At 38.5% G+C, this 17,059-nt stretch overlaps 1 protein-coding gene across 3 annotated transcripts in view; it reads right to left on the bottom strand.

Moving 5' to 3' along the window:
- LOC110175789 (E3 ubiquitin-protein ligase SMURF2) overlaps positions 1-17,059 on the bottom strand; it is a 159,658-nt gene that overhangs the window by 14,131 nt on the left and 128,468 nt on the right. For all 3 annotated transcript variants that reach the window (XM_055152329.1, XM_055152330.1, XM_055152331.1), the window contains exons 11-15: positions 15,543-15,602; positions 6,095-6,296; positions 5,597-5,700; positions 5,342-5,456; positions 213-391 (exon numbers count right to left, since the gene is read on the bottom strand). In XM_055152329.1, the coding sequence (XP_055008304.1) occupies positions 213-391; positions 5,342-5,456; positions 5,597-5,700; positions 6,095-6,296; positions 15,543-15,602 (660 nt within the window). The remainder of the gene's footprint in view (positions 1-212; positions 392-5,341; positions 5,457-5,596; positions 5,701-6,094; positions 6,297-15,542; positions 15,603-17,059) is intronic.

The following is a 17,059-nucleotide window of genomic DNA, read 5'->3' as shown; positions in this document are numbered from 1 at the left end:
CGGATTTCACAAAAAAATCTGAATTGAGCGTTAAGCCCTGCAGTCTGAACGTAGCCTAAGACGCAGACACATGCACAGAGAGGTTTCATTTTGACCCTAAAAGCTGCTTATACTTTGCATCTGTGCTAGAGCGAGACACATTTGACTTTACTACTGTTCCAGCCCCTTCAGTGAACCCTGTGTGTGTGTGTGTGTGTGTGTGTGCGGCGTACAGTATCCAGACGAGGCTGTTGTGCAGGTCCGGGTCCACAGACTCCATGTCGTCCAGGGTGATGGGTTTGCCCAGCAGCTGTTTGTAGAAGGGCAGAGTGAATCCTCCGTCGATGTAGTGCCCGTGGAACACCGCCATGCCCATGATCCTGCCCACGAAGTGAAAGTACGACAAGTGCTCCTGGGAACGCAAACACACCAACAGGTCACGCACAAAATACTCAACTACACAATTTATCATCACGTTATTCATAATAGTAATCGTGACAAGAAAATGTAAACCCACAAATACTAAAATGTACCCAGATGATCCTAAAATTAATATTGAAACTACATATATTTGTTATTTGAGTTGGTATCACTAAAATCTAAAGACTTACCTGTAGTCTTTTTAAAAATAAAAGTATAAAACTACAATATAAATGTACCTTATGTTCATTTTTTTCATTGTTTTATCAAAATCTGTACTGAGTATGAAACTTATTCTTAATATACAAATCTAATCTGAATTTTAGTATTGTAAAAACTACTAAATTTGTATTTTTGACTAGTTTAGATTTTATTTATAAAAATGAACACCATTATTTACCAATCCCACAAATACTAAAATGTACTCAGCTTGTCGAAAATAAATAAATTTGTTATTTGAGTTGTTAACGCAAAATTCTAAAGACTTACCTGTAATTAAAAAAAAATTTTAAAGTATAAAACTACAATATAAATGTACCTTATGTTCATTTTTTTATTGTTTTATCAAAATCAGTATTGAGTATGAAACTTATTCTTAATTTACAAATCAAATCTGAATTTTAGTATTGTAAAAACTACTAAATTGAAGTAGTTCTGACTAGTTTAGGTTTTATTTACTAAAATGAATATGATTATTTACTAATCCCACGAATACTAAAATGTACTCAGTTTGTCATAAAATAAATATTGAAACTACATATATTTGTTATTTGAGTTGTTAACGCTAAATTCTAAAGACTTACCTGTTATCTTTTTAAAAATAAAAGTATAAAACTACAATATAAATGTACCTTATGTTAATTTTTTCATTATATTATCAAAATCAGTATTGAGTATGAAACTTATTCTTAATTTACAAATCTAATCTGAATTTTAGTATTGTAAAAACTACTAAATTTGTATTTCTGACTAGTTTACATTTTATTTTCTAAAATTAATAAGATTATTTATATGATTTCATGACAATAAGCGTTACTAGGTTCGAGATTATTTCAATTTTTAGTCTGAAATGTAATCAATATTGTCTGATAATTAAGTTTGCAATAAAATAATAAGTAAGTGTCTTTTATTTTAAATTTTACTTGTTTTTTGTCTTGTTTTAGTTCAGTAAATCAGTGTTTCCCAATTTTTTTTCTGGACACCCATATTTTAAAAGTCACAAACCTTTGCGTCATTATTCATAAATCGCAAAATAAAGGTGGATTTGATCATTATCGAACATTAATGAGGATATTTTATTGTTGACTGAGTGACAATTAGTTTTACTCAAGTTTTAAAAAATGAAAAACAGTGATTGAAGCAGCAATAAAAGGATCCGTAAGTCGCCTATTTGGACATTAAATGTGGCCTATTTCTTTTTCTTTTCAACATTAAATCATCAATAAAATAATTACAAAAAGATTAGAAAGTACACAAAACATGTCTTAACTTTTTAACATTTCTCATGACATAGGTGGGCCTGTCTGCATTTTTTTTTAGCACGTTTCAGTTCAGGTGCAGGAGGAGAGCGCAGCAGCAGATCAGGAGCAGCATTCCGTCTGTTTTTGTGCATTTTTTGTGAGCACAGAAAATCCTAATTCACACATTTATGTAGTAGTGAAAGGAATAAGCAGAGAAACACTGGCCTTACTGAGGACAGGAGATTCTGACAAAATGCTGTTCCAGAACGACTACAAGGTCACAGATCCGTGTTTACAACTGTATATTGCAGACCTGTATGCACATCGTGACAAGCCTGATTCATCAGCTGGTTTCACTTTGTTTCACTTCGTAGAAACCGTCTGACCTCGCAGCGTTGGAATTCGTTTGCCTGACAGTAGGCGGGTACTTTATGTCATTTAATCAATCGCTGCTCTTTGGTTGTGATGTACAGTATGTAATGCGCTGCTAACGGGGTGAACTGGTATATTAAACTTTTCCCAAATCCTGCAGGAAGAAGGGCAACGTCTTTTATCGTCTTTCCCCTTGATAAAATTCACCAAACATTCTCTTTATTCTGCCTTTAAATCCTCGATCTCAGGAATCGTTGACAACACTGAATGTCTGGCTCTTCGCTGATTGGCTGCTGCCTGAACTCACTCTTCTGGGGTTTTTGTGAACCGTCTAGTTCAGGGGTGGCCAAACTTTTTTCATCAAGGGCCACATATCTAAACGCAGATGAAGCAGAGGACTGATCGAGGGCTGTAGACTGGTGCTCAGTACAGTGAATAATTGAAATATGTGCATGTTTAACATGAATAGCAGGAATAAACACTGATGCTCAGGCTAAGATCCTTAAAACCACACACTAAATATGAAATATTCACTTTATCAAGGTAGATTTTCCAAATACTTGCAGTAAGAAGTACATTTTTAAATGATGTAAGGTAATTTGGGCCAATTCACCTGGAAGCCTGAGGGCCAAGAAAAATTTGATCTGAGGGCTGCAAATGGCCCACGTGCCGTAGTTTGGACGTGTTGCTCTAGTCTGTTCTGACCGAGTTGCTGGAGAGAAATCAAGTTGAGTGAAGTCACTAGGTGGCGCCAGCCTGACTAGATCATGACCAGTGTTGGGGAGTAACAGATTACATGTGCCGGAGTTATGTAATCAGAGTACAAATTATGAGTAACTGTATTCAGTTACAGTTACTGTTTCAGTGAGTGGTAATTGGATTACAGTTACTTTGTTGAAATAAATGGATTACACGGCGGGATTTTCCTGTTTTCACATTTTGGGCTAAATCCCCCCCAGGACTAAACCAGGACTAAAACCAGGACTAAAAACAAGGCCTAAACTAGATCTAAACCAGGACTAAACCAGGTTTAAACCAGAACTAAACCAGGACTAAAATCAGGTCTAAACTAGAGCTAAACTAGATCTAAACCAGGAGGTCTAAAACCAGGACTAAACCAGGACTAAAACAGGACTAAACAGGATTTAACAGGACTAAATCATGCTGCGTGGACGTGTCTCCTCGTCTTCTATCAATAACATTTTTAATTTAGTTCAGTAAATTCTGGGCTTTTCATTTTCTTTTATCAGACAAAACATCTTATGTTACGATTTCCTCGTCTTTGCTTCTCTACAACAAATCAAATAATCCAAAGTATTCAGATTACATTACTCACTTTAAGTAATTTAATGGATTACATTACAAACTACATTTTGGTGTATGTAATCTGTAATCTGTAGGGGAATACATTTTAAAAGTCACCTTCCCAACACTGATCATGACAAGGCGATTAAAAAAAAATCTCTTGAGGCTCACCTGAGGATCGCGACCCAGTCTTAAGGAAACAATGCTATAAATTACATAAATTATAAGAGTTTTTTTTTTCTACTTATGGCCTAAATAACCTTTTGTGTCTGGAATAGAGTAAAGTAAGTAGCTCCTGAATGAATTTTTCCACGTGCTGTTTCCAGTGTTGGGAAGTTTACTTTTAAAATGTTTTCCCCGTACAGATTACAGATTACATACTCCAAAATGTAGTTTGTAACATAATCCATTAAATTACTTAAAGTGAGTAACGTAATTTGAATACTTTGGATTACTTGATATTGTTAAGGTTTTGAAAACAACATGAATGTAGCTACCGCATCCTGAAAATCCATGTTTGTTCTCTTCAAATTGTCTGTTGAGCCCAAATCTCCATGAACAGACAACTGTTTACAATAGAGAAACAAAGACCAGGAAATCTTAACATGAGATATTTGTTTTGTCTGCTAAAAGAAAATAAAAAGCTCAGTCTTTACTTAAGCATTTTAAAAATATTATTGATAGAGAAACTATTTCTATATGAAATCACTGCTGCCTTAAATTATGTCCATCCTGCTGTTAGGTGTCATATTGTTTAGACCAGGTTTAGTCCTGATTTTAGACCTGGTTTAGTCCTGGTTTAGTCCTGGTTTAGTCCTGGTTTAGTCCTGGTTTAGTCCTGGTTTAGTTCTGGTTTAGTCCTGGTTTAGTCCTGGTTTAGACCTGGTTTATTCCTGGTTTAGACCTGGTTTAGTTCTGGTTTAGTTCTGGTTTAGTCCTGGTTTAGTCTGGTTTAGTTTTCCTGGTTTAGTCCTGGTTTAGTCCTGTTTAGTTTAGTCCTGGTTTAGTCCTGGTTTAGTCCTGGTTTAGTCCTGGTTTAGTTCTGGTTTAGTCCTGGTTTTTAGTTCTGGTTTAGTTTAGTCCTGGTTTAGTCCTGGTTTTACTGGTTTTCTGGTTTAGTCCTGGTTTAGTCCTGGTTTAGTCCTGGTTTAGTTTTCTGGTTTAGTCCTGGTTTAGTCCTGGTTTAGTTTCTGGTTTAGTCCTGGTTTAGTTCTGGTTTAGTCCTGGGTTTAGTCCTGGTTTAGTCCTGGTTTAGGCCTGGTTTAGTTCTGGTTTAGTCCTGGTTTAGTTTTCCTGGTTTAGTTCTGGTTTAGTCCTGGTTTAGTCCTGGTTTAGTCCTGGTTTAGTCTGGTTTAGTCCTGGTTTAGTCCTGGTTTAGACCTGGTTTAGTCCTGGTTTAGTCCTGGTTTAGTCCTGGTTTAGCCCAAAATGTGAAAACAGGAAAATCCCGCCGTGTAATCCATTTATTTCAACAAAGTAACTGTAATCCAATTACCACTCACTGAAACAGTAACTGTAACTGAATACAGTTACTCATAAATTGTACTCTGATTACGTAATCCCAGTTACATGTAATCCCTTACTCCCCAACACTGGCTGTTTCCTACTCGCTCTCGGTCACGTCCTTACTGTAAACGTGAAGGTGTTTACATTTGACCTTCCTGGTGAAATACTGAGTAAATAAATAAAGTAAACTAAGAACATTAAATAAACGACTATTGAAACCAAGCGTAATCTTCAGAACTGGTCCGTCCACGTCAGATTAGCAGCGCGTGTTGTGTTTTTGTGTTTTCGCGTTGACTCACGGGGTTGACAGCCGAGTCCGGGTTGATCTGCAGTGTGTAGATGTCGTCTCTGGAGTACTGGAACAGGCCGTAGTACGGGTTGAGCATCTCGTGAGACAGCAGGTACAGCCACTCCCTGCACACGCACACACACACACAAACACATGCACACACACACACACACACACACACACACAGAGGAGAAGAGGAGAGACACATGTGTGAGTCACGTGCATTCTGACAGATCTCCAGCAGGGGGCAGGCTTTGGCTCGGACCTGGCCACTCCTCCGTAGTCCAGCCCCTCTTCTCCCCTGAACTTCACCATGAGCCTCTTCCACAGGTCCTTCGGCCTCATCTTCATCACCTGTCGATACGATTCCTAAGACACAAACAGTGCGCAAACAGTTAAAACATTTGTATGATTAAGGCTTTTTTGTTTCAATGCATTTTATTTTTTACATTTTATGATAAATGTGACGCTTTGGATAAGATCATTTTACTATTTATTTGGAGAGTTAAGACCACTTCAAGCATGTTTTGATGAGGAAACAATGTTTCGGTAGAAAGGTCCAAAACGTTGATTTTGTCTAATAGCCGCTTTCTAACCTTTAAACAAATCCTCTACCATAACAGTTTGAGCTCAATTTGCATGTTTTTATTATATTTTCTTTGGCAACATAGTTCAGTCTCAATTCAATTATGTCATTAGCCATTTGTCCTGAAATTTCCTGTATTTAGAGAAACTTAAATGTTGTGTGTCCCCGTGTCCTCACCTCAAAGATCTCCTCCCTGGACACCTCGATGCGGCAGTGTCCGGCCTGGGGCTGCTGCTGGGACAGCTCTTGTCTCAGGATCTTGAGCTTCTGGACCAGGTCTCTCTTGTACTTGGGCACGGTGAGACACTCGGCGTCTTCTGGGAGCTGACTGGGAGACACCAGAGCCTGCTGGGCCTGCTCCTTCAGCTGAGTCTGAGGCCTGCAACACAACGGCTCTGGTCAGCAGGAGGAACACAGACATATACATATATATACTATATATATATATATATATATATATATATGACATGATAATGAGTAAATATTATAGATATTATACTCAATAATGATCATGTTTGCCATTTCTTTGCACCTTTTTTTCTTATTTTTGTGGTTTGAACTTTGTGGTACTAACAGATTGTTCAGAATCCAGAAAAAACAAAGGGCGAGATTATGTAAGGCCGATTTATTACATCATTTAAATAAATACAAACTCACAGGCCTCATTTACCACAAATCTCGAGCTGTGTAGTCACGTTTTCCTCACACTAAAGTGTTCAAATTAAGGAAGTAAGTTTTATTTATATAGTGCTTTTCACAGACACATATGTCACACAGATGCTTTACAGAGCATTATTCAGTCACTCCAAACCCAGTGAAGTAAACTACTATTGTGGCCACAGCTGCCCTGGGGCAGACTGACTGAAGCACAGCTGCCAGTCAGCACCATCAGTCCCTCTGACCACCACCATCACTCACGCACACACCACTTTCGTACTAGGCAGTGTGTGTGAAGTGCCTTGCCTAAGGACACAACAACAGTTTTGTGACTGGCGCCCCCCTGTGGCTACTGGTAATCCCAGTGTCTCCCATCCAAGTACTGACCAGGCCCTGCTGAGCTTTTGAGATCTGACGAGATCAGGCTTTGACATTATTAAGTTTTATGTCAGGGGTGTCCAATCTGTGGCCCAAGGGCCAAATGTGGTCCTCAGACCAATTTTTTTTGACCCTTCTGCTAAACTAATCATAGGCAATATTTTTTATTACAAATCTAAGGGCTTCATTTACTATAACCTGAGTAACATCATAGTGAATTTTAATACAGGCCTTGTTACTGTTACTGTTCTAAGCCTTATTAAAGATACAGAGACTCTGTCAAAACTGTGTAAAATGCACCAATGTGAATGAATCACAGTGTCATCAAGTTGGAACACCTCTTCTTTCTGTGTTTTCTTTAGGGAAAAGATCGTCCCACATAAAATTTGGCCTTTGCTGGAGACTGAAGCCCAACTGACTGAATAATTAATATCTGACACATTATAGATGCTAGAACTAATTCATTACTAACCACTATTTATTTATTGCTAGCTTCAATATTATTGGGTATCGTATCATATTTCAATGTATCGTACTTCAAAATGTATTACTGTGACAGGTCCTGAAAGCAGTTTTTATTATTACATTTAAGTATAAGTAGTTTTTTTCTCTCATTTTTCTTGCGACAGAGGAGACAGAGACATTCGTGAACATGACACCAGCCCCTAAATTCTTCGCAGAAACAGAATCCGCACACTAAAACTGGACTTTAAGAGCTAAACTGTCCTCTCCTCCTCAAAAGTGTTTAAAATACAGAGTAGTGGTCAGTATCATGTATCCCGGGTCGTGTCCTGCTGCAGCCTCCTGTCCACATTCCCCCTGCACCACAATGACTGCGTGTCCCAAACACGGGCCCACGCTGGCCTCTGCTGTCTGCCCACTGTCAGCTGCTTTTACACTGCACTTCCTGGACCGGCCAAAAGTCGCCGGGCCCAGGGGACAGTCCGGCACGTCTGACATTTGTGGGAGAACATTCACAAGGAGGGGAGGGCTCCAGACGCCGTCAGAACTGGTAAATACGCCGCTTTTGAATCTGCTGTAGTCGACTTGAGACATTCTTGGTGGACTAAAGACGTGCTCGACTAAAAAGCTCTCAAAACTATTCAAGCTACAGAAAAAATATGTATTTATTTATAAGCGAAGCCCCTTTGTTATGTAGCATCTCGTTTGCGAGGGGGTCCTAATACACAGTGTTGGGAAGGTGACTTTTAAAATGTATTCCCCTACAGATTACAGATTACATACACCAAAATGTAGTTTGTAACGTAATCCGTTAAATTACTTAAAGTGAGTAACGTAATCTGAATACTTTGGATTACTTGATTTGTTGTAGAGAAGCAAAGACGAGGAAATCTTCACATAAGATGTTTTGTCTGATAAAAGAAAATAAAAAGCCCAGATTTTACTTCACCGTATTAAAAATATTATTGATAGAAGAAGAGGAGACACGTCCACACAGCATAATTTAGTCCTGTTAAATCCTGGTTTAGTCCTGGTTTAGACCTGGTTTAGTCCTGGTTTAGTCCTGGTTTAGACCTTGTTTAGACCTGGTTTTAGTCCTGGTTTAGATCTGGTTTGGATCTGGTTTTAGACCTGGTTTAGACCTGTTTTAGTCCTGGTTTAGTCCTGGTTTCGACCTAGCTTTAGACCTGGTTTAGACCTGGGTTTCGACCTGATTTTAGATCTGGTTTGGACCTGATTTAGACCTAGTTTAGACCTGGTTTTAGTCCTGGTTTAGTCCTGGTTTAGACCTGTCTTAGACCTGGTTTAGTGTCCGGCAATGAGTGGAATTACAAAAAAAAAAAAAAAAAGGATTTAGCCCAAAATGTGTAAACAGGTAAATACCGCCGTGTAATCCATTTATTTCAACAAAGTAACTGTAATCCAATTACCACTCACTGAAACAGTAACTGTAACTGAATACAGTTACTCATAATTTGTACTCTGATTACGTAACTCTGGTACATGTAATCTGTTACTCCCCAACACCGCCCACCTCTAGTGAATTGGATTACAGTTACTTTCTTGAAATAAATGGCTTTTTTGGTAATTCCACTCGTTGCCGGACACTAAACCAGGTCAAAACCAGGACTAAACCAGGACTAAACCAAGACTAAACCAGGTCTAAAACAGGATTTACCAGGTCTAAATCCTGCTGTGTGGACGTGTCTCCTCGTCTTCTATCAATAATATTTATAATCTGGTTCAGTAAAGTCTGGACTTTTTATTTTCTTTTATCAGACAAAACTTCTTATGTTACGATTTCCTCGTCTTTGCTTCTCTACATCAAACCAAGTAATCCAAAGTATTCAGATTACGTTACTCACTTTAAGTAATTTAATGGATTACGTTACAAACTACATTTTGGGGTATGTAATCTGTAATCTGTAGGGGAATACATTTTAAAAGTCACCTTCCCGACACTGCAATCACATTAGAAGAAGTTACGACTATTTGCTTGAAGAAAACCTCGCCAAACATGATTATTTCGATTTCAGACACCAGATATGTTTTTAAATACTCGATCTAGTATGAAATATCTCCAACTGTAGCCTCTTCCTGTCTTTTTGAAGCGAGCGAATCATCACCGCTGGATTCTTATTGCGGAGAAATATAATACACATGACTCTCACCCATCTGGCCGTAATCACAGTTATGACAAAACCGACTTCAAGGACAAACGCGCCGTGCCAAGTAACATTTTTATAAGACTGTTTCAAACACGCGCTTTGATCCGTGAAATGAGCGGAGGAAACCCAGCGTCTCCAGACAGACACGGGACGGGGTCAAACACAAGAGGCCCCTCATGACTTACACCACCAGTCAAAAGTTTGGACACACCATCTCCGTCATGTTTTTTTTTTTTTACTATATGTTTCCTACTTTCTACTATAAAGTCTTTCTACTAGTGTATCTACAAAGTTCCTAATTGTGTTCTCGCCGTTTTTGACTTTATTTTGTTTAATATTTTTGCTGTAGCACTGCTTTTTCCGACTACATCTTACAAAAAATGTATCTCGCCATAACTTTTTATCCAGAAAAACGTATATCGGTCGATCTCTCAATAGGTAAACAACTTTTTTTTTGTTTTTTAGTTGGTTAAAAAGTCAAAAGTTTGGACACATCATTTCACTCATGGTTTGTTTTTCATGATTTTTTTTTCTGTACTACTTTTTTTTACTACTTTCTAGAGTACTGTCTTTCTACTACACAACAGCTCACTCGTGTTTTTTTTTTCTAAATGTTTCCTACTTTCTACTATAAAGTCTTTCTACTAGTGTATCTACAAGAAACTGGATCTACGAGAGCGAGACAAGATGAGATTTGGACGTTATTTAATATAAATAAATAGGCATCTGATTGTACATTGTGTTGTTTAATTTTATAGTGACACCAAGAAGAGGAGGAAAACGTCCCCGGGAGCCTGTTTCGGAGGTGAGAGTTTTTCCTCCTCGGTCCAGCTCCTGCTCTGTCGGGCATTCCGCCTCAGGGAGAAGAATGTCTAAAATGCGAAATAGGAAAATTTGGCCCAGACTCAATGAATATAAAGAGTTGGAAAACTCAACAGAGCAGGAACTACACCAGTGTCTTTCCTCGTCACCTTTATTCTGTCCTTCAGCTCTTCCCTTCTCTAAGCAAGGTCCTCTGTATTCCAGTCTCTGTAATATGTAAATACTGAATGTAAAAATGGGCCCGGTCAAGCAGAAGTAAACAGCAAGGCCAAAAATTCAAGTTAATGCATCTGATATAAAAATGTATTGAACAGATACATATGTACTCTAGTTTATGAAACTGTTGACCTTTTTTCTGTACCATTTTTGGTTCTAAAGTTACATACGTTTTAAACAGACCATGTATGAAACATGGAACAAAAATTATTTCCCAAATTTCAAAGACCTGCAAATCATGTAAATAAATGGATGTATTTCATCATATCTTGTGTTATTCCATCTTTGAACTGTTGATGAAGGTACATGATTTTTTTTTTTAAAATGTATTTAAAATGATAAAAATTTGCTTGGAAGGACTGACATATTTTATAGAAATACTTTCCTTTCATTTTGAAGTAATATTAAAGTATTCAGAAGAAAAAAGCGACAAATTATGCAAAATCATGCACCTTCTACTTGTTTGTACAATTTTCCCTCTTTACCATCTATCTATACTATCTACTTTTCCCTCCGTTACCATGAACTTTCTTAACAAAAAATCTCATGACTGAAAAAGTAAGAGGTTTTTCAACCTAATCTTGTACCATATGGTAGAAAACTATATGAAGCAAATATTCAAACCAGTTTGTTAAGGATATGTAAGTGAGAACCAAGAGTTATCACTGTTTGTATTTGTTGCCCAAAAAGTGCTGCATATTTCATTCCCTCCGTTACCGACAGTTTTTAAGTTTTTTTTATTTTTTGTCAACAACTTGAAAGAATATCACAGGTTTAACTTGACCCTGTTGGAGTGTAACTCTTTCCTACATTCTGATACTTTACTTATTTTAATAGTCCCTCTAGTTTCTGAATAAGAGACATTTGAATGTCAAAAAATCTGCCTGTTTCCCTCTGTTACCCATCTGCTTTGCTTCCGACCCATCTGCTTTGATTTGGTCAGTTTTTTCGCTCAAGACATAATTGTTTAATCTCCACAAGGTGTTTCTGTGGTCCGTGTTAATATTTAACTCTAAATAGACTGGACTGTGATCAGATAAATCCATAGTACTTATTGAACAGTCCCACACCCTATGCAGGTCTCTACTAAAAACGAAAAAATAGTCAATTGTAGAAAAGAATAAGTGTGGATTTTTGAAGTATGTGTAATCTTTTTCTGTAGGATTTAATTGTCTCCACAAATGTATTATCCCAAGATCGTCCATTACTGATTAACTTTTTTATTTATTAGTTTTGGCTGGGTTGTACTTTCTTTTCTATTCCCACGTGGCCTTATATCTGTATATCCACCTGTTTCCCTCCGTTACAGCTTGACCAGACCCACTCGTTATGGTAAAAAAACAGAAAAGCTGCTTAAAATCGACCAAAACGCAAACAAAATGTGACTCTACTGACTCACATGTCACATTAGTCATGAATAAATCACGACTGGGCTGAGTGCAGAACAATTTTCCTTAATTACTGTACGCACTCGTTTCACAATTTAATTATTACCAACCACTCCAAAGCGGGAGTGTCCCGGTTTCTGCAAATCTGGTCACCCAAACTATCCAGAAACTTCCTCCTCAAACTGTACGGCGAAGGGCTCTTGGGTAATTGCGAGTGGCTGGAGCGTTGCGTGTGCTGTCGGGTTTGGAGAATGTGAGTGCGGTCGCTACTAGTTCTTCTGTCATGACTCGGTTTGGCCGTCGAGTCGGATCAGAAGCAGGTCTGGTTATAGATGGTGTGCCAAAAAGCTTCTGTGAGAATGTGAGTGTTTAAAGCTGGTTGTCCGCTGCACGAATTTGCCCCGGCTGTGATTAAAGATTTCTGACGGTGGGAAAAAAAAAAAATCTCTCAAAATGGCAGTGGACAAGGATTAAAGTTAAGGGCGCGTTGCGTAACTTTTCCGTTCGGAGGCTCCGTCAAATGATTTTCTCTTGTATTGTTGTATTAATATGTATTTCTATCTTCACGGAGATCAAACCGGACCAAGTTACAGGGCAGATCTGCGGAGAGTCGACCCCGTTCTCAGTCAGAATGTTGTTTTTCGAGGTATTTTTGAGCTATAAAACCACCTGTAACTGAATAAAAGTAAGATAAAGCTGTTTAATGTCACGGTAAAGATTAAACCTACCGTATTTTTTGGACTATAAGTGGCACTTTTTTTCATGGTTTGGGTGTTTCCTGCGACTTATACTCAGGTGCGATTTATATATTAAACTATATAATTTCACATGTTTGTTATTTTCACCCTGAAGCCGCGAGAAGGTGCCAGAATTTGCTGCTCCTATTACTCCTGTACCACTGTCACTTCGATCTACTAGAAAGAGCCTCTGTCCTGCTGCAAGTTGTGAAATCTGCAGCTGAAAACAGTTATCGAGCAGCAGAAAGAAAGTTTGGAGTGAGCGAGAAACTTGTGAGGGACTGACGGAAAGAGAAAGAGACTCGAACTGCAATGAAGAAAACAAAAAAGCTCATCACAGGCTTAAAGGTTGTATGGAGGATTTTTTTTTCAGGAAGAAAAATACAGCGACAGCCTTTGTCAAAAATGTTGTGCTTGTGTGACACCACCTTCCTCCTCCACAGCTCCTCAGTAGAAACACCTCCTCCCGCCTCTTTACTCTAGAAATCACACTTGTTTACATCCAGTGCGTCTTCAGAATTTACTGTTGAAGTTTCCTGTCTAGAAATAATTTAACAACCGACGCGTCAGTTTTTAGACCCTTCGTCTGCTTCGGTCGCGCCATCGCTGGAAGGAATCTCCAAGAATCACCTCAGTTTGTCTTCGCTCCTTTTCTCCTTCTCTTCTTCTTTCAGCGACCTCAAAAACGGACTTCCTTTTGCGTTGAACTGGTCGTGGAATCTCGTCCGCCGTCGCGAAAAACTTTGTGCGAATTGCGAGGAAGCGACAGTTTGAAAAAGCCTCTAAGAACCGCTGCATAAACCACGTAATCCCCGCACGCCGACGAGTCAGTTACACTAGAAACGTAGGGAGTTTGATTGACAACCTAACAGCCAATAGATAAAGAGGGAGCCTCGTTATCTATTGGCTGATGTTTGTCTTGACTCACTACGTTCACAGTTGATAGTTGATTTTCATTCTTTTTTTTTTGGTCATCATAATTACAAGGCTGCTGCGTCTCTGTAATGGTATTTTAAACTTTCAATGACAATTTGAACCTAAAAAAAAAATCCTCCATACAACCTTTAAAGATGGATTTAACTCGAGTTGGCGGAGTTGCTCAGAAGTGACACCGAGGATGAAGAACTGAAGGGACTTAGTGATTTGGAGTGAGATGGAGAGTTTGGTAAACTTTGGTTCTGTTGTTTATGCTGTAGTTATCTGAAGAACTCAAGAGTGTCAAACTCAAATTCACAAAAGGCCACAATGAAAAACTGGGACTAAGTCGTGGTCCAAACTAAATATTTATTTATGTTTTCTCTTCTTTCGAGATATGTAATGTTAAACCTTTGATTATTAAAATAAATGTTTAATAATAGTTTTGCTTAAACACTGAACCCAGAACAAGTAAAATATAAAATAATAACACAATTTTGAATAAATAATGTCTCTATAGTTGATCTGTAGCCGGCGGGCAGCTCTAATACATGTTTAAGATGATCTCGCGGGCCAAATATAATTATATCATGCAACACAAAACATGCTACACAGGTCTCCAGAACAGTTGATAGTCAAGGTCAGTTAAAATACAATAAATAAATGAACCTGCCCAGAGACGACAGGTGGAAATTAGCACTGATGCTTCAACCTGATGTGCGCCGTCCCTGTCTCAAATAAATAAATAAATAAATAAATAATAAAATAATAATAATAAAATTTGGTCCCTGGGCCTGAATCTGACATGTCTGGAATAACTGTTCGTATGTGACATTAACACACCAGACACCTCTTCAGTCTGTTGTTCTTGGTTCTGTTGTTATGACTACAATTGGACTTTCAAGATGAAATGTCGGTTCCTGGTTTCTGATTTTATAAATAAATTTCCCCCCAAAAAATGCGACTTATATTCCAGCGCGACTTATGTTTTTTTCCTTCTTCATTACGCATTTTTTTTGGCTGGTGTGACTTATTGTCTGGAAAATACGATATTTATCTCAAGGGAGACAACTAAACCGCATTACAGGTCAGATCTGTGGAGAGTCGCCCCAGTTCACAGAGAGAATTATTGTATTTTTGAGCAGCAGAAACACCCGTAATGAATAAATGCTAGAAGTGCGAACTGCCACGAATTTGGCGACACGATACGCATCACGATTCAATATATCCTGATACGAAAACAAAGGACGATATACTGTGATTTATCAATAATTATGCATAATATTTTGGTCGAGTAAACATCCACGAGAACAAAATTTAATGAAATACACTTTATTTAATATTAAAATCATGAGAACTTTAAATTGAACTTATGATTTTTTCATGAAAAACGTGACTTTTAAAATTAGATTCAGACACATTTTGAATCGATGTAGGAATCTCGCAATGGAGTATCGCGATATATCACTGAATCGATATTTTCTCACCTCTAATAAATGCTAGATTGATGCGTTTAATGTCATACTATGGGACATTCCAAGTAAAGCGATAACATCTCCACGGATACAAGCAAGTGACGGACGCTCCACCAGAAAAGTCAAGCAATTCACAACTTTTCCCAGGATAAAAACACTCTCCTCCACTAACCAGATTTGAGGTAAACTTCACGAAAAAGAAACAAAAGTGGACTGATATTTTTGAACACGCTGCAGCAGAAGAATGCATTTTGAGGCCAGGAGTTGACAGTTTGATAAAGTAAAGGTCCGTAGTGGGATTTTTCATGTTTAAAAAATGAGTCAAACCACATTTTCTTAGATGAAAACAGACTCGCATCCATCAACCAGGAGAAGAGCGAGGAGGAGGAGGAGGAGGAGGAGCTTACCTGCTGTTCTGGTTGTCAGAGCCTCCTCGAGTCGGTCCACCGTTCGGAGTGGGAGTTGGACTACGGAACAAACACAGAACACGGGTCAGACCTAAACTCTCACCAGTCACCAGCAGAAAAAAAACAGAAAGATTTGGGTTCATTTGGTCGATTTTGTGTAGAGCTTTGAAAGGCTGCACGGTTTTGGAAATGACAAGTTATAAATTCAAATCAGGTTTCAGTTCAGAATGTGCAAATTCAGGAGCATTCAGGTTTGAAAATGAAATTAGAAACATGTTTGCTGAGATGTAAGATTGTGTTTATGATTGTATTTGTTTTGAGTTGATTGCACTTGTTGTTGTTGTTGTTTTTTTGTCCCATCCTGACATTAGAGATTAAAACAGTGACATGGACAGAGTATTTTCTGGAAATTGACAAAATGGCTCAGTCTCACATTAAAGTCCGATTTATATTCGTGCGTCAAATCGTCTGCATCACGATGTAGAGAGTCTGAGTCGACCAACGTGCACCTCAGAGATTTTCTAATTACACGTCGAAACGGTGCAGACAGCAAGGAAAAGCGACGCAATCCGTGTGTCATTCGTTCATTAGTTTTTCAATATAAAACCCAAACTAAGAAAACAAAAAAAACAACTATTTTCTTCATTATTTGTCTCCAAAATCAAAATGAAAAAACAGATAATGATTCGTTTTTTCAGTTTTTGATTTTGTGTTTAAATGAAAAATGGAAAAAAACACGGATAACGGACTTTTCCCGTTTACTTGACTTAAACAGCGATGCTGGACTGAACCAGGACTGAACCAGGTCTGGGACCAGACCAGAACCAGACCAGGACTGAGATCAGGACTGAGACCAGAACTGAGACCGGGACCAGACCAGGACTGAGACTGGGAACAGGGCCGGGACCAGACCAGGACTGAGGCTGGGACTGAGGCTGGGACCAGACCAGGACTGAGATTGTAATTGAGACCAGGACCAGACTGGGACAAGACCAGGACCAGACCGGGACTGAGACCGGTACCAGACCAGGACTGAGACTGGGGCTGAGGCTGGGACCAGACCAGGACTGAGACCGAGACCAGGTCGGGACTGAGACCGGGACCAAGTCGGGACTGAGACCGGGACTAGACCAGGACTGAGACCTGGGACCAGACCAGGACTGAAAATGGTTTAGCCCTGCTTTAGTCCTGTTTTAGTCCTGATTCAGTCCTGGTTTAGGCTTGGTTCAGTCTTTACGCGGCCCAAAAGTCCGGCATCGCAGTTTAAGTCACGGAAACGGGAAATGGCCATTAAATGTTTTTTCCATTATTCATTTAAACACAAAATCAAAAACTGAAAAAACAAATCATTATCCATTTTTTTCATTTTGGTTTTGGAGACAAATAATGAAGAAAATAGTTGTTTTTTTCATTTTCTTATTTTGGGTTTTATATTAAAAACTAATGAACAAATGACACACGGATTCAACACAGACAATAAGGGCTGTGATTGGTTTTTCTCTACATCCACATTTCAG

Source organism: Boleophthalmus pectinirostris, unplaced genomic scaffold (assembly GCF_026225935.1).
Source record: "Boleophthalmus pectinirostris isolate CB_2022bp ecotype Guang Dong unplaced genomic scaffold, ASM2622593v1 HiC_scaffold_17, whole genome shotgun sequence".
Classification (NCBI taxonomy): Eukaryota; Metazoa; Chordata; class Actinopteri; order Gobiiformes; family Gobiidae; genus Boleophthalmus; species Boleophthalmus pectinirostris.
Note: the sequence above shows the minus strand (reverse complement) of the source record. Positions and strands in the feature narration are given on the sequence as shown.